Here is a 23,903-nt window from a genome sequence, read left to right as displayed (position 1 = left end):
CATGCAGTAAGATGAGGTTTTTGCCTTCTGCTTCGTGTTGGGGCAGCAATGTTGATGTCAGGATGCCTGAATTCCTGTGGTAGCGGTATGGTGCTCAGGTCTGTCAAAGATGGGATTGTCCATGACAACTCTAATGTCCCATGTCCCACTCTTCATCTTGATATGAAAGAAGCTGGTGTCTGACTGTGATGGGCTCATTCTTGCTTATCAACTACCACATGGTCCAAGCAGAATGGGGCCATGGTTCAATGGCAATGGCCCCTTAATGTCCAAAGATATGTAGGTCAGGGGGATTTGGGGGGTAAATGCATGGAGATAGGGCCTGGGTGGGATGCTCTGTTGAAGAGTTGGTATTGATTTGATTGGCCGAATGGCCTCCTTCCTTACTATATGAAGATGTCAAATAATAGGACCCTGAATTATAGTAGTGGGTTTCTATTAGCATGATGGATAGATCATCCTCAAGTTTCCCATTTCACCTAATGAAGAAACAGCAGAAAATATTCATCAATTCCACACCCAGTCTATGGGTAAAAGAATGAGAAGCAAATAACGGAAAAAATATGAAATTAAAATTAATGATACAATAATACCACTGGCTCATTCCATGTGGTCCAAGTGATCGAGGCAGCTAATTTAATCTTCCACGATATTCATGACAGAAATCTACATCTCAGATTCAAGACAAATGCCAGGAATTGTCAAATGTTGACAGCCCTCGGGTGAAAGAATCCCAATTAAATCTAAATCTTTCCAACAACGGAAAACAGACATAAGCATGTGCTTTGTCTGCATCACACAACCTGTGTGTCTGAGTCCAAATTGGACTCTCTCCCATTCCAAGGAGAATTCCAATAAGGATGGGAATAGTGCAAATAGCATGGCATTGAAAAGGATAGAATCTCAGAGGCGAGCTCTGTCTTGAAGCACGTGTGCAAAGTGGGTGACACGGTGGCACAGTGGTTAGCAATGCTGCCTCTCAGTGGCAGGGACCTGGGTTTGATTCCTGGCTTGGGGCACCATCTGTGCCAAGTTTGCACATTCTCATTGTGCCTGTTGTTTTTTGTCCTTTTACGATAATGACTTTTAAGGGGTATCTTGACAAATACATGAATAGGATGGGAATAGAGGTCCCCGGAAGAATACGGGGTTTTACTTCAGTCGGGCAGCATAGTCGGTGCTGACTTGGAGGGCCGAAGGACCTGTTCCTGTGCTGTAATTTTCTTTGTTCTCCCCTTGTCTGCATGGATTTCCTCCCACAGTCTGAAAGAAGTGTTGGTTAGGTGAATTGGCCATGCTGAATTCTCCCTCAGTGTATCCAAACAGGCGCCAGAGTGTGGAGACTGGAGGATTTTCAAGTAACTTCATTGCAGCGTCTACTTGTGACGCTAATAAATAAATAAACTTTTATTGGAATGCAGATTTCAACCCATTGCTTGCTCCTGTCATGAGTTCATGTTCCCAGCTGTACTGTCAAGAGACAGCTGAAGAGAAATCTTCTGCTGCTGTGCATGAAGGGTACATTCTCAATACACTTCCAGTAATTGGGGGTGGCTGCAGGGTTAGCAGAGCCATCGGAATGAAGTATAGGGTGGGTAATGTGGGGCAACATTTAACAAGAGAGAAAATGACCCATCACTCTATCAAAAATACAGGGTCTTTCTGTCTCGATAAAAAAGTTTCTAGTGGGGGAGAGTCAAATGCTTATACTTCCAATGTTTCCAGATACTCCAGAGTTCAATGGTGAAAATTGTACTTCTTTAATGCATTTATTGAAAACAATGCGATCAGTGAGCATGGCTCTGTCCGCTCAACCTCGTGTCTCTCCGCTGCCTCCCTGGGAGGTTGAGGTTTTGTGTGAGTGAACGGTTCTGTGACCCACGATGTGCTCAGGTGGCTTTAAGAAACTTCCCCGGAGCTCAGCTGGTTCCTTCATCCAGCAACCCTCGATCCCCTTGATTCCTTCCTCTCGAGTTAAACCTGAAGGAGCAATGTGTACGCGCTGACAGTTCCGCCACACCCCGGGGCAGCTTTCATTCCCTGTCAAGCGTGAAATCAGGAGGCTACTTTCGGAGCTGGATTTCACGAGGCGTGGGTCTGTGCAGCAGCTGGAGCCCTGGTGCACGACTTAACCGCTTCTTGCCAAAGAGCTGTCAAAACAGTGCCTTTGAAACTGTAGAACATCACCAACGAACACATCGGTGCGGTGTCAGTGGAACTCAAAGCTGTGAAACTATTGCCATCTATATCCGTGAGTGATTGTGCTCCTGTGGCATTCCTCTGCTATATTTACTCAGATTAGATTTGATTTGTTAGTGTCACATGTGGTATACAGTGGAAAGTATTGTTTCTTGCGTGCTATACAGACAATGCATACTGTTCATGGAGTACACGGTGGAGAAGGAGTGTAGAATATGGTGTTACAGTCATAACTAGGGTGTAGAGAAAGATCAGCTTAATATAAGGTAGGTCCATTCAGAAGTACAACTTTGATTTTAAAAAGCATTTAGACAGTTACATGGTTAGGTTGAGCACAGAGAGATATGGGCCAAATGCGGAGTAGCTTAGTGGTTTAAAAGAAAGGGCGGCATGGACAAGTTGGGTTTGTTTCCATGCTGTAAAGCTCTGTGACTTTAAGGGCAGGATTTTACAGCCTCACTCATCCCCAAAACCGTAAAATCCCATCCAATGTCAACCGCCCTTTCCACTCTCTGCCCCTAGCCCGCTCCAATTCCCATGGCGGGTGGGGCAGTAAAACTTTAGTCTATGACTCTAAGTGGGGAGGCGTGGTAAATGTGTTTACTTGGAGTGGGCATCACTGAAAAGGAAAGGAAGTGCAGGGCCGTGGGGGAAGAGCGGTGTCGTGAAGTGAAATGGATGGCTCTTTCAAAGGGCTTGTACCAGCACAATGGGCAGAATGGCTTCCTCCAGTTGTTGAAAAATTGTTCCGTTCAAATAGCAGAAGAGCAGTGCTTAAATGCAGTGATCATTCATCCTCTATTATCACTGGCAGGATTTCCTGGACCTGCAATTAAAAAGCCTAACCCTCTCGACTTTTACTTCCTCCCGAAGGATACCATGCGGTTTGAGCTCAAGGTACAACTAAGGGAACATTCAGATGATTTGTCTGACGATAACCTGAATTGATCAGCCTTCACGACAATTAAGCATCACATATGCATCAGGGCTGCCAGATAACTTGTATTATTGTTCGACTGGCTCGATCAGTCATCCAGGGACAACTCATCACAGTTCACACACCTGCCAAACACACACAAGGCATTCACGTATTGGCATTAATCTCAGCACACTGAGGCCAACGCAGCAGTGTCTTGATAGGACACAAGTATATATGTTTACATGATGATGGATTCCTGTGACTTGGATGCCAACACAATTGCCCATGTTTCTCTTCCCCCCTCTGTCCCCATCGTTAGGCAGAGATGTTATACGAGGCAGCTAGTACTGCTGCCTCACAGCGCCAGGCACCCATGTTCAATTCTGGCCTTGGGTCACTGCCTGTGCAGAGTCTGCCCGTGTCTGTGTGGGTTTCCCCCGGGTACTCCGATTTCCTCCCACAGCCCAAAGATGTTCGGGTTAGGGTTGACCTTGGGTAAATTTGTGGGGTTACGGAGATAAGGTGTGGCAGAGGGACCTGGGTAACACACTTTGTCAGAGAGTCGGGGCAACTCAACGAGCCAAATGGCCTCTTCCACACTGTAGGAACCCAATAACTGGAATTTTACCGGTGCATCAAAATCAGGGCAGGCGTGCCAGTAAAATCAGGGCCTGTGATTCTATCTCCTGTTTCTCTGGCAGCACATCTCAGAATGTTGGTAAACATGGTGGGACATCTGGAATGTTTCTTAAACTTCCCTGTCATACTCAGCTGGGGTTAAGTAAGGGATTCGGGGAACTATGGAAGTTGTTTTTTTTTATTATTCTTATCCATTTAATATTTTAATGATCAAACAAATGTCTGACTTGTGCCAGGGTGCTCTTTTATACCTCTTAAATGAGTGCAAAGGATCAAATGCAAGTCATTGAGAAGGTAAAAGGCGTTGGGGTTCAACATTTGACCTGAAAGATAGTGGCTGAATTTTCCTGGTTTACCCGCCACGGGAATCGTAGTGGGCGAGGTGCGAACCGAGGAAGTACCTGTTGATCTCAGGATGGATTTTCCAGTTTCAGGGCAAGTGGGGGGCCAGAAAATCCTGCCCAGCGCCTCTGAGAGTGCAGCACCCCCTCAGCGTTGCACTGGAGCAGGGGTGGGGAGGGATGGGGGAGTCAACCTTGGTTTTGTGCAGGAGTTTCTGGAGAGGGTCCTGAATCTACCATCGTTTGGCTCAGTGGGTTGTTGGGCAGAAAAGAGTGAGTTTTTGGGAATGGGTCCCCATTTCCTGATGATTCATTTCACCTCCACTCTGGGCTGATTTCCTCATGGTAAATGGAAACAGAATCATGAGAATCATCAGGAATTGAGATCACTTTTGACCCAAGCTTGTCCCTGCAATCTTCGTAATTCTTGTCAATGGGTTCCCCATCCCCCCCCCCCACAGGAAGGGACATCTTTCCCTCTTTCCCAAGGGCCTCCGAGAGGTTGATTCAGACCACTGTTGCTGCACAGTGAGGTTAAATTTTCCAGATTGATCCCAATTTAAGTTTTGCACTCGGAGCAGGGGCAAATACACTCTTACTTTCCAAAACTACAAGGAGGATCTTTCTTTGCTTCTGCATTTGTCTGCTTTTGTATTAAAACACCATGTAAAACATTCTCTACATAGTACCTCCCAATGCAGTTTCTTTAAAAGGAATGCTCAGGAGAATTCTTCTCCGGGCTTTTGTGATGAAAATATTCACCAATAAGAAATGTTGAAGCATCTTATCTGTTTCTCTCAATAGTATTGATTCGAGCGTGATGTGATTAATTTGTGTCCGGCCATTTTCTCCCAACGTAATCACACTGCAGTGTGGTAAAGCTCGTTCAGTATCTTGGTCATTACCATGAAGTTTGACATACTCTGCCTTGCTGAACCGTTTTCCTTCCTCTTTCATCACATGAAACAAAGTGGGAGAGAACAAACAATGTTCAGTTTAGTTTAGTTGATTTATTAGTTTACTTTAACACTGCAATGAAGTTAGTGTGAAAATCCCCTAGTTGCCACACTCCGGCATTTGTTTGGTTACGCTGAAAGAGAATTTAGCACAACCAATGCACCTAACCAGCACGTCTTTCAGGCTGTACTTCATTTCTACGGCTCTGTGATTCCTGTAGCCTCCCCCAACTGCTGGAAGTGTATTGAGAATTTACCCTTCATGCAGAGCAGCAGAATATTTCTCTTTAGCTATCCCTTGATAGCACAGTTGGGATCATGAACTCATGACTGGAGCAAAGAATGGGTTGAAATTTGCATTCCAATAAAAGTTTATTTCTTTATTAGTGTCACAAGTAGACTTACATTAACACTGCAATGAAATTACTGTGAAAATCCCCTAGTCACCACACTGTTTGGGTACACTGAGGGAAAATTTAGCATGGCCAATGCACCTAACCAGCAAGTATTTCAGACTGTGGGAAGAAACCAGAGTACTGGGAGGAAACCCATGCAGACATGGGGAGAACATGCAGACTCCACACAGTCACCCAAGCCAGGAATCAAACCCGGGTCCCTGGTGCTGTGAGGCAGCAGTGCTAACCACAGTGCTACACTTTGGCTGCTCTTCTGATAATATCAGCAAGGGTGGAGAGTGACTGACAGTAAACATAGTGGAGACATTTCTACGTGTGTCATTAAAAACATGACCTGCAATATTACCTGTCAATGTTAGCCACCTTGTGTTAAGTGCCTGACAGTTTAGAAAGTGGGGAGTCAAGAAATAACTGCTCAGCTAATGAACTGATCTTTGTTTGTTTGTACACAATCAATCTTCATTGTCATGCCGAAATTATCCTTTCCAGCATTTTCATTGAATATATTTAATAAAGGTATAAAAGTCAACTATGTGACATTATGCCTCCAAACCTTTTCAGTAGATAGGGATGAACTGTTCCCCCTGGGAAAAGGAGTGAGAACGAGAGGGCACAGATTTAAAGTGATTTGCAAGAGAAGCAGATGCAATGTGAGAAGTAAACTTGTTCACACAGCGAGTGGTTGGGGTCTGGAATGCACTGTGTGGTGGAGGCCAGTTCAATTGAGACATTCAGGAGGGCATTAGATGATTATTTGAACAGAAACACTGTGCAAAGGTATGGAGAAAAGGCAGGGGAATGGCACCAAAGACAGAATTTTCCTGGCCCAGGGCCAGGGGAATTATAGCGGACAGGAGATGGACAATGCAAAGACCATTGGCTGGGATTTTCCAGTCTTGGATGAGCGCAGCTGGAAAATCCCACTCTAAGTTGCAATGTGCATTCAGAGAGCTGGTGCAGACATGATGGGCCAAAAGGCCTCCTTTTTTTTCGGTCATAGACTCCAATCATAGAATCCCTACAGTGCAGAAGGAGACCATTTGGCCCATTGAGCCTGCACTAACAACAATCCCACCCAGCCCATATCCCTGTAACCCGCCCTCCCCATCCGGTATTTACCCTGCTAATTCCCCAACACGAAGAGGCAATTTATCATGGCCAATCAGCCTAGCCCACTCATCTTTAGAGTGAGAGAGGAAACTGGAGGAAACCCATGCAGGCATGGGGAAAATGTGCAAACACCACCCAGACAGTCACCCAAGACAGGAATTGAACCTGGGTCCCTGGCGCTGTGAAGCACCGTTGCTAACCACTGTGCCACCTTGCTGCCCTTCTGCGCCATAACAGTTCCATGAATACATTTCCGTTCAAGAGTGTCAGATTCAAACAATTGAACTTTCTTTTTGCCTGGCATTTTGAATCCTTTATCTTGCGTCAGACACAGTTGAGGCAAAAGTTTACTCATCGCGGTACTGATAACCGGGTTATGGTATTTTCGCCAGTTGTACGTGAAGACACTCTGAATGCTTAGATCAAGATTGTTCACATTAATTTTGTTTAAAATCTGTCTAACTAGCCTTTCACACTGCCTGTCAGAGCTGATTTCAAGCCTAACAGTTATGCTGTACATTGTGGTACTGATGAAGTCTTCTTTTTCTGTACTTTTTTCTAGGTGACGTTCCACTTGGCTCAAGAGGACTAGCTGAAGCGACAGAGATGTGCACCCAAGAGTGCTTGGTACTGGGTCACTCAGACAACTGTTGGATGCCTCCAGGTCTTGGCACCTATCAGCAGCTCAAGTCGCCTCTCGCCAACTTTGGAGCTCAGAAAGAGTGGGTTAAGAGAGATAAGCTAGTGAACGGGCACCCACTGTCAAGAACCTGGAAGGAAGATGGTAACAGAAACCATTTTAATGACAGGAAACTGATCAGTGGCAATGAGAGACATTATACCAGTGGGAGTCAAATGACGGACATTCCCTTGGCTAGTCTTAAGGCATACAGACATACACCAGCATCCATGGAAGCGCTTGAAGATGTCCAGCTATGAAGCGTGTTTCTCCCTTACCCGCCATTAACTCATGCAAGTCTAACTATAGGCTATAGTGGTAGAATGTGCTAATCCTGTGTGTCAGAATTCTGTGTTACGGGTAGGCCTTTAGACCAATGTCACAGCAAGTACTTGAAGTTATCTGTGTTTTAGAGCCACGAGGTTTGATCATTCTGTAGTCCAACTCACTGTCGGTTCATGTGCAAATCAAAAAAAAAGAAAAGCTAAATACTGTGATTGATTAACGGACTACCATGTGTATGTCACTCCACCTGAACTGCATGATGTCCAGAGCAACAAATGGTAGTGTCGTCTCATGTTTATTTCCTCTAAGCCTTCAAGAGACAAAAGAAGCCAAACGGAAGCAGAAGGTGCGTGAGGGGGAAAGAAATGCTTCTTTGACTTGATGTCGAGTGCTGCTGATTTACGTTTTAAAACGGAAAAAGAGCAAAATCTAAATGGGTGTGGTATTGAACATGACCACGAAATGGACAGTACAACTGACACTCTTGTGCAGAGAGAAATGCTCCAAGTGGACACTTCAACCATCATTCAAAAGTGTTTGTAAATACAATAAGTCACTGAGACCTACTTTTATGTAACTATATCCTTCACCAATGGTAGAAAAAAAGGCAGTGTTGCACAGTCGCTTCTCCCCCATCCCCCCCCCCACCTCCCCTTCCCCCTCTACCCCCACCCTTACCTACTGTTGGTATACTTTTTTGGGTTCCTTTGTTGCTTCTCCTTCTTGTCGAGCTGACCTCCCAGTGAAAGTGATTATGAGTGTTTGTGATTTGTCCAGCACCACTGCTATTCATATTCACGGAATATTTAATGTGTTGTGCCTTCATGATGTACTGAGAAACATAATACTGGTCATAGTGGGAGCTGGGCAAAACTCTACTTGTTATCTGTATATTTGTTCTATGCCTGGCCGGTACCAGCATCATGTTTATTTGTTCAAAGAGCGTGAGGACGTGTCCAACACAGCTTTTAACAGCATGTTTAAGCAAAGGGGAATCGACGATTCTCTCTTTTTTGGAAAAAAAAAGGTAAAAAAAAACAACAGTTCAGGCATGAGAAGCCAATTTAACAATCTGGTAGATAGCATGTTTTTGCAGAATTGGCTGAGTATCTTTCTTTTTTTCAAACACATTCCAATAATAATGACACTGAAGGGAAGAGAAAAATGAAACGAATAAAAACACGCGCGCGCGCGCACACACACACACACGAAAAAAAGTGAAAAATTAAATAAAACAGGCAACGAAATAAAGGAAAACAAGCAAAGCTGGAGTTAACTAACCTCCCCCCCCTCCCCACTCTCCCCTCCCTTTTCGAAGGGGATTTCATCTCCAAATCTTTCGAGTCTGCAGGCGAAATATTCGAGAGCTCAGCATGCATAACTAAGGAGTGGGGGTTGGATTTGAACTGAAGAGTCCATCCAGCAGAGGTGAAATACTTGCTCAGTAAGACGATCCATTTCTATCTGTTATTTATATCCTCTGTTATTTGTTTTGATACATATAGTGTACTTTTTATATGAGGAAGCCAGGACTGTCGTGGAACGTAAAGCATAAACAAAAAGGTCTGTGGCGTGAACTTAACGCAGTGATCATATATTATTGCAAAGATTATTATGGCGTGACTTATATTTCAGGTATGGGAAGCCACAAAATATGAAAGGGAAGCTTGCAAATACATGAGTATTTAGTACGCTGTATATATTACAATTGAATAACATTCCCCCTAATGTACTAAACAGTTTGTTGCTAGTTTAATCTTATGATTGCTGATTTTCCAGTGAGTTATGCCGTGTACTGATGTTCAATGCACATCTTTAATATAACTGTATTCAGTGGAGGAGTCATTAAAATATTTTTAACTTAGAATACATGTCAGGTAAATTACATTTTTTTTTCCTTAGACTGTGTGCTGATAAAATATCCACAGATTATATGTAACTTGTAACTTAAATGAAGGTATTGAGAAAAAAAAGGTAGCGTATCAGTATAAAGTCGACAATAGATTCAAGTGAAATGCAGTCAGTGAAAGGGTTAGCAGCAGATTTAACTGTTATATGTTGAAAAGGATTTGAACCCCGGTGCTAATGTATAAAAGACTTGCATTTAGCTAGCGCCTTTCATGAGCTCAGGACATCCCCAAAGTGCTTTAACAGCCAATGAAGCACTTTTTAAATTGTGCAGTCACTGTTTTGATGCAGGAATCCCAGCAGTCAAACTGTGCACAGAACCATCCCATGGACACCAGCTGATGCACAAGTGATGGTAGTTTGAGGGAGAAATGGTGACTAGGCCATGAGGAAAATTCCTTTGCAGAGTAGTGGCTGCAGGATCCTCCATGACCAACTGAGAGGCAAACGGGCCCTCGGCTTTAGCCTCTCAACTCAGAGACAGTGCCCCTGACAGTGCAGAGCTGGGCGTGTCAACCTGGGTTATGGTTTGAAGTCTCTGGCAGTGCACAGTGTTGAGCCCAGCCTTTTGACATCCCTCATCTCCAGAAAGCTGGAGTCTCTCTGTCTGAGGCCTGTGGCCCTTGTTGGCTGAAGCAGAAGAAGGTTTTACATCAGACATCCCTTGCCCTCTGGCCCCAGCCAGAGGAGTGGGTGTGGCATGGGCCAGGAGAGAAGCAGGCAGGGTGACGTGCCCACCTTGCCACACTGGGTGTGGATCGCACCGATCCAGGAAAATAGCTTGCGGGCTTAAAAATCAGTTTCACACCAGGCGTCAAGCAGTTTGCAATCCTCCCAGCCCCTTTCTAATGGCAGAAACCGGATTGCACCCAGAGAGGGCGCAACGCCAATTAACCTATTCAGAGTCGCATTTAAATGCCCATAGCCTGTTCGACTCCCAATATACGGAATCTTCCAGCTCTCAGTGCATCGCAAGGATGACAAGAATCACTATTGGTTTCCACTAGCGGAGACCAGGCCCAATGGTCATGCTGGGGTTGGGAGGTGGGGGGTGGGCAGGGAGGGAGGCCATTGAAGCCGCTGGGTATTCGGGGGCATGGCTGGGTGGTGCCCACCAGCACCCCAGCAGTGTCAGTTGGATGTGACTGCAATACCAGTTGGGAGTTGCCAGTGTGCCAGGGACAGTGCCAAGGGAGTGAGATCTGAGTGGAGGTGGTGAGGGTGCAACGCAGGTTGGCTATGATGAGGAGACTGTGTGGGGGGGGTGGGTGCATTATGGGGGGGCTCATGGTGGGGGGGACATGTCAGGTGGGCCCCGATGCTAGCGACGCATGCTGAGGAGATGGTGGGGCAACATGCCACCAGTGGGGAAGGGTAGTGTCCCGATATCCATGAGGGAAGGGAGGGTGTCTCCCAGTGCATTGTGAGACCAGGGTGCCCGTGTGGCACAGCGTGCGAGTGCTCTGAAGAGGGGCTCACTGTCACATAGCCCATTCTCCAGCATTCAGGCACAGCGCAAGAACAACAAAAATCACTACTGGTCTCCACTGGCAGAGACCTGGCGAGATGGTCGCACTTGTGTGCTTGGAGGACATTGAAGCTCCCCCAGGTGGCATAGCCAGACAGTGCCCATGGGGCACTACCAACCTGGCAGTGCCCACCAGGCACCCTGGCACTTCCCACTGAGCACCATAACTGTGCAACGCCAAGGGGGTTGGACCTCCATGGGGGTGGAACTGGAGTGGGGCGAAGACAGGGAGAGAGGCAAGATTATGAGCTCTGCAGGGGGGAAGGAGCTCTGCAAGAAGGGGAAGCAAAGGGGGGCACTCTGCAGGGATAGTGATCGCTGAGCAGAGGTGGAATCTCTGCAAGGAAGGTGATCAGAAGGGAGGGAAAACTCCAGATGGGAGGGTGATTGGCGGAGGACTGTAGTATGCAGATGGGGAGTGATCGGCAGGTGGGAGCGCTGCGGATGGTGGAGTGAACGGCTTGGGGAGGAGTGGGGAAGAATGGTGCGGGTGGGAGGGGGATGAACTCTGCAGTTGGGGGGTGATCAGCAGGAGCGGGGAGGCACCAGCACAGGGAGTGATCGGCGGGGTGGGGCAGTGGTGGGAGTGTGAGAGAGAGGGATTGGCGCAGAGAGCAAACAGCAAGGAGTGAGGAGGAAAATCAGTGGGGGAGATAGAGGGTCCGGCACAAAGTACGATCAATGAGCGAATGGGGCGCATGTGCAATAGCGCTCCAAGTGCTCTGCAACCGGCTTCACGAGTGAGCACTGAGTAGCTTAAGTTTGCGACTTGCGGCCAGCCAAACAAACAGGCGCCATTCTCTCCCATTTCCTTTCTGGTTTGGCACTTCGAGTTTTTCATAAGATCTCGCCCTTAGTCGTTTTTTTTTGGGAGAATTCCACCCCATGTTGTGTGAAAGCAGGTGGAGAGCAGTTTGATACCTTACACAACTCAGCAAGATGTCAGAAGCTCATGCCTGCGTCGGCTAACCTTGACGGTCCAACAGATGGGGAATATGTCACAGAAAATAAGTGAATAATTTAAAAGAAGTAACCAAAAAGCTCTCCTGTGAGGGGGAGAAAAATAAAGATCTACCCGGGCCGCAATTCTCTGGCTGTTCAAGCCCCACCACAGCTGCCAGGAGAATGGAGAATTTGGCACTCAACCAGGTCTCTATTCACTGCTGCAGGACTGGATAATCCCAGTCGTGGGCAAGGTCAAAGGATTCCGTCCCTTATATTTGGGTATTGCGTCCCTTTTGTCCTCTGTATGCAATCAAAAAAAATCTAAAAGGACAGGGATAGTGAATCCCAGAAATATATATATATAAACACACACATATATATATATATATATATATATAAAAATATATAAAATATAGAAATATAATTTAAATACACATTTACTTACATGCAGGGCACTGGGAAAAATACAAGATTCACTCATTTGTGCTTTTTGCATAGCACAGAGAAATTGAAGTCCATGCTTCAAGTTTTGGTGAACAAGATGCTATATCTTCCGTAAGCTCATGTCTCTTTGCTTTTTGTTAAGTTGTGGGGTACAGATGATCTGCTTAGTCACAGTAAATTCTGTCAGTTTGCAAGACGTGCTTTGATGAAGGTGGCAAACAGTTAGCCTTGTGACCGCGTTGTTGGTTCAACGTAACTTACAGTAATTCTGTTCTGCAATAATGCTTGGCATTTTGAATGTGTTGTATTATTCTACGAATTCGCCACTTGAATCAAATATAGTGGTTCACTCTAAATCTTGCTCTTCTTCAAGTTTCAATTCCTCCAGCTATTACTCATCTCCATCTATGGCCTCCCGCCTCATGGGTTATTTTCTGCTCAGCTAAATTTGACACCTCCCCATCCCCATTGCATTGTTCCAACACCCTGGGCTGGATTTTCAAATGACTGCAGGATTGGGATCTGGTGCACAAGTCATTTAAAAAAAAGACTCCTACTGGGAGATGTCTCCGACTGTTGGAATGCTGGCCTTGGGGAGGAAACGGGGAACGCATCTGCCTCAAATTTTATTTATTTTGGGTTTTGCTTTTTATTCATGCACAGGATGTGGGCGTAGCTGGTAAAACCAGCATTGATTGTCCATCACTTCTCGCCCTTGAGAAGGTGGTGGTGAGCTGCCTTCTTGAACCTGCTGCATGATGCAGTCCACAGATCTGTTGGGGAGGGAGGGAGACCCAGCAACACTGAAGGAACCGCGATAGAGTTCCAAGTCAGGATGACATACGCCTTGAAGGGCAACTTGTATATGGTCGTGTTACTGTGGCCCATCAAGCTCCTTTAGGAGCTTGTAAATGGGCTGTTAAATGTGAGAACAAGTTTTTCAAAGTACAAATTGGCGAACCTAAACAGTCTGATGGATGGTAATATCTAGTTGTGAGGACAGTCGAAAACTTGTTTCATTAGTCGGTTTGCTCCAGGTTAAGTCACTGTACCTTTATTTCACCTGCATGGCCACTTTTCCCTATGTTAATGCTGCTAGCCCTGTGGGCAGCTATCACTCTATTCGGCAAGCCTCAGCTTCAGGCTCCAATATGGCTGCCATCTACCTTTGCTGCTGGCACCAGACAGCCGGTTTCCACCTCCTGAAGGTGCTACGTTTAAACTGTCCACCTGCATCCAAGGTGAAAGACTGGGCTCTCAAGGATAGTTAATCAGAAACTCCATCAGGATAGAAAGCCCATGTGATTCAAATTACCACGGCTTTGAGATGGGAAGGGTACTAGCGGGTACAATAGTAATATCAGGTTACAGGCTTTCTTACAATATCATTGAATATCACAGACAGTTTCATCTGCCAGGATCAGGGACACAGGAGCAAGAGACCACATAGTTGAACACATCGAAGTGTGGATGGAAGCTCGTGTTCAGATTAGAAAGATCAGATTTGGAGAACTTAAAACAAGGCTGGAAGATTCGCCTCACTTAGACCAGAGAGAGAAGGCTCCTTGAGAACTTGTACCATGAAATACATTTCTGGAGTTAAAAGTTTCCAGGTAGGGGAAGGAAAAATATGAGCAGTGAACCCTTAAGAGCTAAGAATTATTTTGGATTGATTCTGGCAGATTTGAATGTCTATGTAATGGATACTGTAACATATACATGATAAGGGGTTTTTGGTTGTGATAGAAGTTCTGTTCTGTAGTTTAAAGTGTAAGTTGCCTACAAAAATAATGTTTAGTCAATAGTACTTTTCCTCTTTGTTACAATAAACTTCTTAAAATGTGAAATATTGTTGTGTCGTTGTCATTTTTGCTGTTGATAGATAGAAGTTCAAATCTCATTGCAAAATTATTGGTCACTAAGGGGCTACACCATAGGCTGAGGATACTGTCGAAAATGTAATGGCCCACTAACGATTCCAAGGAATTCCTTTAAGATATTTTCAGAAGAGTTTTTTATTCATTCATGGGCTAGGCCAGCATTCATTGTCCAGCCTTGGTTGTCCTTGAGAAGGTGGCTGCCACCTTGAATCACTGTAGTTGCTGAGGGGTGAGTACACCTACAGTGCTGCTAGAGGAGACAGTTCCAGGATTTTGACCCAGCGACAGTGAGGGAACAGCGACACGTTTCCAAGTCAGTGTGGTGAGTGACTTGGAGGGGAATTTCCAGCTGGTGGCCGTGTAAGAGTAAAAGTTGTCTCTCTCTATCATAAGATCTGTCTAATTGAGCCGATGTTGTTTGCTCAACAGGCCAATCACATTATCCCGATGGCAACTCACCCTCACTGATTTGAGTCGAATGAATCTTTTATCTTTGCAGCATCTAGGTCAACGGGAATTATCATCAGCGTTGTTGTTCTCACTGTTCTGTTCATTTTGTGTTTCTTGTTTGCGGAGGACGGCTGCCAGCACCATGGCCCTGTGACGATTGAAGCGACGGATTATAGCAACATTACATGGGTATGACGAGGTTTCTGGCACCATAGATAAAGTAAACCTTGCTGCAACGGTATTACGTGGCTAAACTTTTAAATCACAGCAGATGACTGGATAACGTCTATGAAATAATCTTGATGCTTGCAGCAACTGCCATTCAGAAGTCCAAAAGATTTTCCCAGGGTCGAGAACTAGAGGGCATAGGTTTAAGTTAAGAGGGGAAAGAATTAATGGGAACCCGAGGAACAACTTTCTTCACATACGGGGTGGTACGTGAGCTGCTGGAGGAGGTGGTTGAGGCAGGGATATTGATAACATTTAAAAGGCAATTGGACAGATATGTAGATAAGAAAGGCTTAGAGGGATAGGGGCCAAATTCAGGTAAATGGGGTTAGCTTAGATGAGCTTTTTGGTTGACATAGACCAGCTATCTCCATGCTGTAGATTCCATGATAAAAATTCCTATTCATTGGCATGGTAATCTTTCAATTACCATGGGCGGCACGGTAGCACAGTGGTTAACACTGCTGCTTCACAGCTCCAGGGTCCTGGGTTCGATTCCCGGCTTGGGTCACTGCCTGTATGGAGTTTACATATTCTCCTCGTGTCTGCGTGGGTTTCCTCTGGGTACTCCGGTTTCCTTCCACAGTCCAAAGATGTGCGGGTTAGGTTGATTGGCCACGCTAAGAAATTGTCCCTTAGTGTCCAGGAATGCGTAGGTTAGAGGGATTAGTGGGGAAAATATGTAGGGATATGGGGGTAGGGCCTGGGTGGGATTGTGTTTGGTGCAGACTCGATGGGCTGAAGGGCCTCTTTCTGCACTGTAGGATTCTGTGATGCTTCACATGAACAATATCAAAGAAAATTGGGCACTGAGGTGCAATAAGGAGAAATGAACGTACGTAACCAAAAGCTTAATCATTGAGGATTCATGGAACATCTTATAGGGGAAAATACTGGTGGAGAGTTCGAGGGAGTGAACTTCAGAGGTTAGGGGCTGGGCAACTGAATGCATTACCGCCAATAGTAGAGCAAATGAACTCGGGGAAACTCAGAACACCAGAGTTGGAAGAGTGTAGATATCATAGGAGGTTCAGGGGCTGGAAGGACATTACAGAGACAGGAATAGTTGAGGCCACTGGTGAATATGAAAATAGAGAAGATAATTTTAAGATGTTTAGCTGGGAAACAATATGGATCAATGAGCACAGGGGTGATGGGTGAGTTTTAGCCAGTCAGAGGCTAATATTTCTGGTGGATAATGAGGTCCAGGAGACTTAAAGCAAATGGTGGAATGGGTTAAAAAGAGAAAAAAATTATATTGGGATAATGATGAAGAAAACATTGTCAAACAATAACAAGGTAAACAAGAATTTTGTTGTAGTGTTCTAGTCATTTAGAGTTAATATTACTACAATAAATATATTTCTGGCTATTAGTATCTATGTCTCTTCAAGAGTACCATTTATTTTAGCATCACATGTACCCATTAAAAATAATGATGCCAAGACATCCCGTGCCTGTCTGAACTTAATCTAATACCTCCAATCATGATGATATTAGCAGTCATTATTTAATCAAAAGTATTTGAAACAAAACGATAGATGTAGGTTTAACAAAAACAAGACAGATGTTCATATTAACGGCAATTCTTCATAATTGATTTCTGAAAGGTCCCAGTGGAGGGATAACATCTTTTAACAGAGGCTGAACGCATAGAGTACAGGTGCGTCAGTTAATCTACCATTATCCTTCAGAATAAATTCTCATATGTACCGTGTAATTCACAATTTACTTCACCAATTAGTTGGGCAATGGAAGGAACTGAACTAAGATGCCTGCTTTATATTTCATAGAGACAGAGGAATGATTTTCTTACACTGAGTGTTCACTTAAGACTGCAACAAAAATCCCAGGAGGTTTGGCGGGACAGAGGGGTTTGGGAGAAAATATTTTGTTCCAGACCTTCTGGATTTAGACACTGAGTCAGAAAGTTGCGAGTCATTCTGAAAGCAGTTGTTTTTATAGTTAAAGCTTTCAGGCATACATTAACATGCAATGAAGTGGCATAGTGGTTAGCACTGCTGCCCCACAGCGCCAGGGACCCGGGTTCAATTCCAGCCTCAGGTGACTGTGTGGAGTCTGCACATTCTCCCCATGTCAGTGCAGGTTTCCTCTGGATGCTCTGGTTTCCTCCCATGATCCAAAAATGGGCAGGTTAGCTTGATGGATTGCCACATTAATGTCAGGAGGATTAGGACTGTAAATATAAGGGGTTACGAGGATGAGATACGAGCGGGATTGTTTTTGTTGTTGCAGGCTCGATTGGCCCAAATGGCCTCCCACTGTTCTGTAGATTCTATGATTCTAGCCACTTTCTCCAATGTTGCTTAAGTGACTGTGAACATCTCCTGGCTGCCACGATCTGGCACCTGTCCGGGTACACTGAGGGGGAATGCACTGAACCAGCACGTCTTTCAGATTGTGGGAGGGAACCGGAGCAGCCAGTGAAAACCCACGTAGAACGTGGAGACTCCGCACACAGACAATGACCCAAGGCCTGAATTGAACCCGGGTCCCTGGCGCTGTGAGTCAGCAGTGTTAACCATTGTGCCACCGTGCTGTCTGAACTTCAAAATTTTCTACAATTCCAAAGCACCCTTTATGGGTTAACTGTAAAAAAAGAGAACTCCATTTGCCATTTCCTCAGGCCGTGGGACTTCTTCCCAGGAATATTGCCTCTAAAAAAATGAATCGCATGTAATTAGCAGGTTAAAATCTTGCTTAACCATCGTCTGATAGATGTGACTTATTGCAGTACGCATTAGCCCAATGCAACACTTCAGCCCCGTAAGTATCATCAAGGGAATCTTTCCTCCACATTCTGTGCTTTCAGCAAACACTGTGGAAAAGAATTTCTGACATGTCTGTAATTGGCAAAAGAGCCAGAGGAAAAAGGAGGAGAATTCTTTTTTGGAATCAGTGAGCTGCTGTGACCTGGAACGCACAGCTTAGTGAAAGTAGACTCACTTGTGACTTCCAATTCGATATATACTTGATGGAGAGAAAGTTTACAGCGAAGAAAAAGGCCATAGATTACAGGAAGATATAGCTGGGTTGGTCAGATGAGCCGAGCAGTGGAGGATGGTATTTAACCCCAAGTGCGAGATGATGCACTTTGGAAGAAGTAACAAGACAAGTAAATATTTAATGAATGGCAGGACACTGGGAAGATGGATTTTGGGTGCTTATTCACAAATCCCAGAAGGTGGCAGAGCAGATGAATGGAATAGTTAAAAAGGCATATGGACCCCTGTTTTTATTAGCTATAGCATAGAGTGTAAGAACGAGGAGGTTATATGTCTGGGGTGTCCAGAGCCAGGGGTCACAGTCTGAGGATGCAGGGTAGACCATTTAGAAAGAAGATGAGGAGGCATTTCTTCACCCAAGGAGTTCTGAGCTTGTGGAATTCATTACCACAGAAAACAGTTGATGCCAAAATATTGAATGTATTGAAAAGGCGGCTGGATATTGTACTTGGCGCGAATGGGTTCAGAGGTTATGGGGAAAAAGTAGGATTGGGCTCTTGAGTTGGACGATCAGCCATGATCGTGATGAATGGCCGAGCAATCTCAAAGGGCCAAATGGCCTCCTCCAGCTCCTATCTTCTATGTTTCTCTGTTGGATCTGTACAGAACATTGGTTAGGCCACAGCTGGAGTACTGTGTGCAGTTCTGGTCATCCCAGCGTAGGAAGGATGTGATTGCACGAGATGGGGTACAGAGGAAATTCACCAGGGTGTTGCCCGGGATGGAGCATTTGAATTCTCAGGGGAGACTGGAAAGATTTGGGTTGTTTACTTTAGAGCAGAGAAGGACATGTTTGAGATGTTTTAAGATTATGAGGGGGGTGGATAGGGTGAATAGAAAAAAGCTGTTCCCCTTGGTTGAGGGATCAATCTAGAGGGGGCATTGTTTTAGGGTAAGGGATTCAGACGGGATTTGAGATAATACTTTTTCGTTCAGAGGGTAGTGGGAATCTGGAAAGCATTGCCTGGTAAAGTAGTGGAGTCTGGAAACCTAACAACCTTTAAAGAATATTTGGATGAGCACTTGAAATATAGCATTCAAGGATATGGGGCAAGTGCAGGAAAATAGGATTAGTGCAACTTTAGTGGGAGTTATCTTTGGTGCAGACTTGATGGGCTAAGGGGCCTTTTTCTGCACGATACGACTCTGTGACTCTATAATTGCAGGAAAGAGCAAGGAGAGTGCGACTAATTGGATAGGTCTTTCAACAAGCCAGCACAGGGCCGAATGGCCTTCTCTGTGCTCTCTGGCCACAGAAACCCTACACTGAAGAATGAGGCCATTCGGCCCATCGAGTCTACACCAAAAATCACTACCACTAAAATAGCGCTAATCCCATTTTGCAGCACTTATCCCATACCCTATTGATGAGTATACACTATCACACCATTGAACAACAGCAAGGAAACAAACATTCTGCTGAAGATTACGAACCACAGATTTCTTCCTGAATGAAATCCAGGGTGAAAGCTACATCACAAAAATATAGCCCCGACTTCTGAAGAGCAATTAGGGCAATAATTCCCATGATTAAATGAAAAGAAAGTTGGATACTGATGTAAGCTTCTCAATGCACCCACGTACACATATATAGCTCATATAATTATATATAACTCTGATAAACTGACATTTGATAGTAGTCGTGGAGGGGCTAAAGCCTGCACGGTGACACAATGGTTAGCACTGCTGCCTCTCAGTGTCAATGACTTGGCTTCAATTCCCAGCTTGGGTCATTGTCTGTGTTTGCACATTCTCCCTGTGTCAATGTGGGTTTTCTCCGAGTGCTCCGGTTTCCTCCCACAGTTCAAAGATGTGTGGGTAGGTGATAGTTACTCACAACAAATGGTAAAGCCAGTTTAATATCAGACACTTCCACAGTCCGACGACTCTCCAAGGAACTCTCTCCACAGTGTTCCAGCTGTCTTTATTTATATTACATCCAATGTCACATGTTTAACTAGTAATTCCCTTAACAAGTTAACAGCCGCACACTTGTGATTAATAATATATTGCCACACATCTGTTCGCCATTTCTAAGTGCATTTGAACTGAGTGCCTTTCTAGGCTATTTCAAGGAGGCAAACACATTGCTTGGATCAGGAGCCTCCTGGAATCCAGACCAGGCCTGGATGGCAGATTTCCTTCCTTAAAGGATATCAGTGAACCAGATGGGTTTTTATGACAATGTCTTCATGGTCACCATTACTGAGACTAGTTTCTATTTCTATATTTATTAACTGAATTTCATTATAAATTATACTTCAGCACAGTGGCACAGTGGTTAGCACTGCTTCTTCACAGCGTCAGGGGCCAGGCTTCAAGTCCAGCCTCGAGTCTGTCTGTGTGGAGTTTGCATGTTCTCCTCGTGTCTGGGTAGGTTTTCTCTGAGTGCTCCAGTTTCCTCCCGCAGTCCAAACGTTTGCAAGTTAGGTTGATTGTCCAATAGTTTCAGGGGGGCTAGCCGGGTATATACGTGCAGTTAAAGGGGTAGAGCCTGGCTGGGATTGTGGTTGGTGCAGACTTGATGGGCCGAATGGCCTCCTTCTACACTGGAGGGATTCTATGATTCTATGAACTGGAACTCTAAAGGGCGACAAAAATGGATGGGGCTTGGATCTGATGAGTTGAAGTATGAATAATTAGTTTGCCAACACAAACTGCACACTTCTGGCTTTGACTTAGACTGGTGGGCAGCCAGTCTGCTCCAAGGATGTGGGAATTCAAATTTACATGTGATAATGAAGCTGCAGGCCTCATTCAGCTTTTGCACTTTGTTTCATGTCTGAAGGAGATTCCCTGAGAATTAGGAAACCCAACTGAGGTGAGGACTTGGAAAATTCTGGGGACTTTGCAGCTACCTCTTGAAAGTAAGTGCCTGCTGGAAGAACCAAGTGATTAAACCCCCAACAAGAAAACCTCCAGCCCAGTCCACCTCCCCCCACATCTCCAATCCCACCATGAAGCCTCTGATTCTCTCCCCAACAATCTCCCAAAGGTCCCAGATCTCCGTGTTGAAGCCCCCGATGTTTCCTCACCCACCGGACTCAACGATCTTCACTCACTACCAGGCCACTGACCTCACTGCCAAAGAACAACTGCCCACTTGAGCAAAACCCTTCCCCCCCTCTAGAGATACACTTTCTTGGCCTTTGCCAATTGATCCCATGACACAATTGCAAACCACGCCCCCCCTCCCCAACCCCTCCACCCCGTGTTCATTTTATCTCCTCCACATTGGAATTTTAAAAGCTTTTTTTTAACTCATTCATGGCAGTCACCGTCTCAACAAGGTCTCAACAAGGATCTTGGGTTCATGTCGCACTATCTGTAACCCCCAACACTTGCCTGGGTTTGCAAAACCTCACTCACTGTGCTGTCTGGAGACAATACACATCTCCTTAACCTGTGATCAGTGCTCCTTCCACTCACATTGTCGGCCACTTCAAGACTTGAACAGCAGGTTAGGTGTAAAGATTCGCATTCTAATCAGTAATCTGTAAACTGTCTGTGCTTTATATGCTCTGTCTGAGGCCAGAACTCTCCATTCACCTGACGAAGGGGCTAACCCGAAAGCTTGTGCGTTTACTATCAAATAAATCGGTTGGACTAAAACCTGGTGTTGTCAGACTTTTTACTGTAGTCACCGTCTAGCCAGCCTTTATTGTCCATTCCTAATTGCCCGAGGGGAATTGAGAGTCAACCGCATTGCTGTGACTCTGGAATCACATGTAGTCCAGACCAGGTAAGGACGGCAGATTCCCTCCCCTAAAGGACATTAGTGAACCAGGTGGGTTTTTCTGACAATCGACAATGGTTTCATGGTCATCAGTAGATTTTTAATTCCAGATATTTTTTATTGAATTGAAATTCCACCATCTGCCATGGTGAGATTCGAACCCAGGACCCCAGAATATTAGCTGAGTTTCTAGATTAATGGTCTAGTGATTAGACCATTTTAACCAAGAGGCCATCTCCTCTCCTAAGTCCATTGATTGACACCCTTCTTGCTCCCTCAGTGGCTATCCAATTGACCCCTTCTGGAGCTCACCCGCTGATTAACAACTTCACCCCACACTCATCCTGGTCGTGGTCTTGCAACCCCCACCAAATAGATCCCCTTTTTCTCTTTCTCACCCTGCAGTCTTTCCCACTTTCCTCAACTGCTTAAAGAACAAATACTAGTTAATTGCAATGCCTCATTGATGACAGCACCTCACATAAATGTCAACTTTTCACACTGCACAAAGGAGAATTCTATTTCTTAAAAAAGTTTACTAATAAGATTGTTCAAAGAATAACTGGAAGTATACATCAGGAGGTTGTGGAAGAGTTCACTGGGATCGTTTGATTTTAAGTAACAAGTTAGGCATTCGAAACCATTTCCAATATAATTACCCTCGACAATGAGAAATATACTTTCAATTTTTTTGCTAAAATTGAATATCTGGAATATGTATAAATATTAATTACAGTGATGAATATTTATTCTAAGGAAACATTGAGGCTTCTCACTTTTCATATTATGACATTATTATTCTAGTATGGTTAGGAAAAGAGACAATTAAATCTCAGCAATTTGATGAGACATTGTGACATTTACACAAATTTGGACATCAAGCAAAATCAATAATGTTTTGTTGCTGTTCCCAACAAAGGAAATTGATTGTAATATGAATTAGTTGAACTTATTTTAGCCTCTATCCTTGTTCATAATGCATTAATGTCCTAAGATATGATTGTCAATATCATTTTATTAAGTTTCAATTTTGGTGAAATATAAGATTAAACATTCCATGGAATCTCCACAGTGCAGAAGGAGGCCATTCGGCCCATTGAGTCTGCACCAATTCTCTGAAAGTGCAACTTAGCCATTCCCACAACCCCATCACCATCCACCCAACACAACATTGGACACTACGGGACAATTTATCGTGGTCCATCCACCTAACCCACACATCTTTGGACTGTAGGAGGAAACTGGAGCACCCGGAGGAAACCCATGCAGACACGGGGGGAGAACGTGCAAACTCCACACAGTCACTGGAGGTTGGAATTGAACCTGGGTCTCTGGCGCAGTGAGGCAGCTGTGCTAACCACTGTGCCATCATGCCATGCCTGGTCCGCCCCTGCCGGTTATGATTCCCGGGACGGGAAAATTCTGTTCCACGTTGACTTCAAAAATACTTAATTGCCTCAAAAGTGTTTTCAGTGTACCTGAGGTCATGGGAGTGCTCCATAAATGAAGGCTTCTCTCTTTAAAAACTTACTTCTGAGACCATGCGTTCACAGAACCCAATATCTCTGCGTATGGGGCTCAAGGTCAGATTTTATTCAAAAATACGTTGTGAAGATTTGATATGTTAAAGGTGCTATGTAAATGCAAATGCTGTTGTTTTCAGTCCATTCATGAAGACAACCACACCCACCTCCTTACAGATACAACAGAATGGTGATTTATGAAGTTACGCACAGGAATAAGGGGGAGATCATAGAATCCCTATAGTACAGAAGTGGCCATGGAGTCTATACTGACCACAATCCCACCCAGATCCTATTCCACTAACCCACATTTACCCCACTAATCCCCCTGACACTAGAGTCAATTTAGCATGGCCAATCAACCTAACCCACACATCTTTGGACTGGCGGAAGAAACCAGAGCACCTGGAAGATGCCCATGCCAGCATAGGGCAAACTCCACACAGATAGTGCTCCCCACGGCCAGAATTGAACCTGGGACCCTGGTACTGTAAGGCAGCAATGCTAACCACTGTGCTATCATGCTGGCTGTGACCACACAATAACACAGGAACCATCCTCTTCCAAAAGAGAACAGCAATTGAAATATATTTATCTTTTTCTTCCCACTTGCTATCTTAAGGATCTCCCAGAGTTAGAGAAATCTCAGTGGACCTCTCAATAATATATTTAGCTCTGAAATTGGTCATTA

At 44.8% G+C, this 23,903-nt stretch overlaps 1 protein-coding gene across 2 annotated transcripts in view; it reads left to right on the top strand.

Annotated features, from left to right (window-relative positions):
- Positions 1-7,976, top strand: part of pcdh9 (protocadherin 9) — a 728,369-nt gene extending 720,393 nt beyond the window's left edge. For both annotated transcript variants that reach the window (XM_080198088.1, XM_080198087.1), the window contains exon 3: positions 7,143-7,976. In XM_080198088.1, coding sequence (XP_080054214.1) covers positions 7,143-7,519 — 377 coding nt within the window. In that variant the 3' untranslated portion in view covers positions 7,520-7,976. The remainder of the gene's footprint in view (positions 1-7,142) is intronic.
- Positions 7,977-23,903: the final 15,927 nt, after the last annotated feature.

The sequence above is a fragment of the Carcharhinus amblyrhynchos genome, chromosome 10 (genome assembly GCF_965287045.1).
Source record: "Carcharhinus amblyrhynchos chromosome 10, sCarAmb.v2.hapA, whole genome shotgun sequence".
NCBI lineage: Eukaryota > Metazoa > Chordata > Chondrichthyes > Carcharhiniformes > Carcharhinidae > Carcharhinus > Carcharhinus amblyrhynchos.
This window is presented reverse-complemented; position numbering and strand designations above follow the sequence as displayed.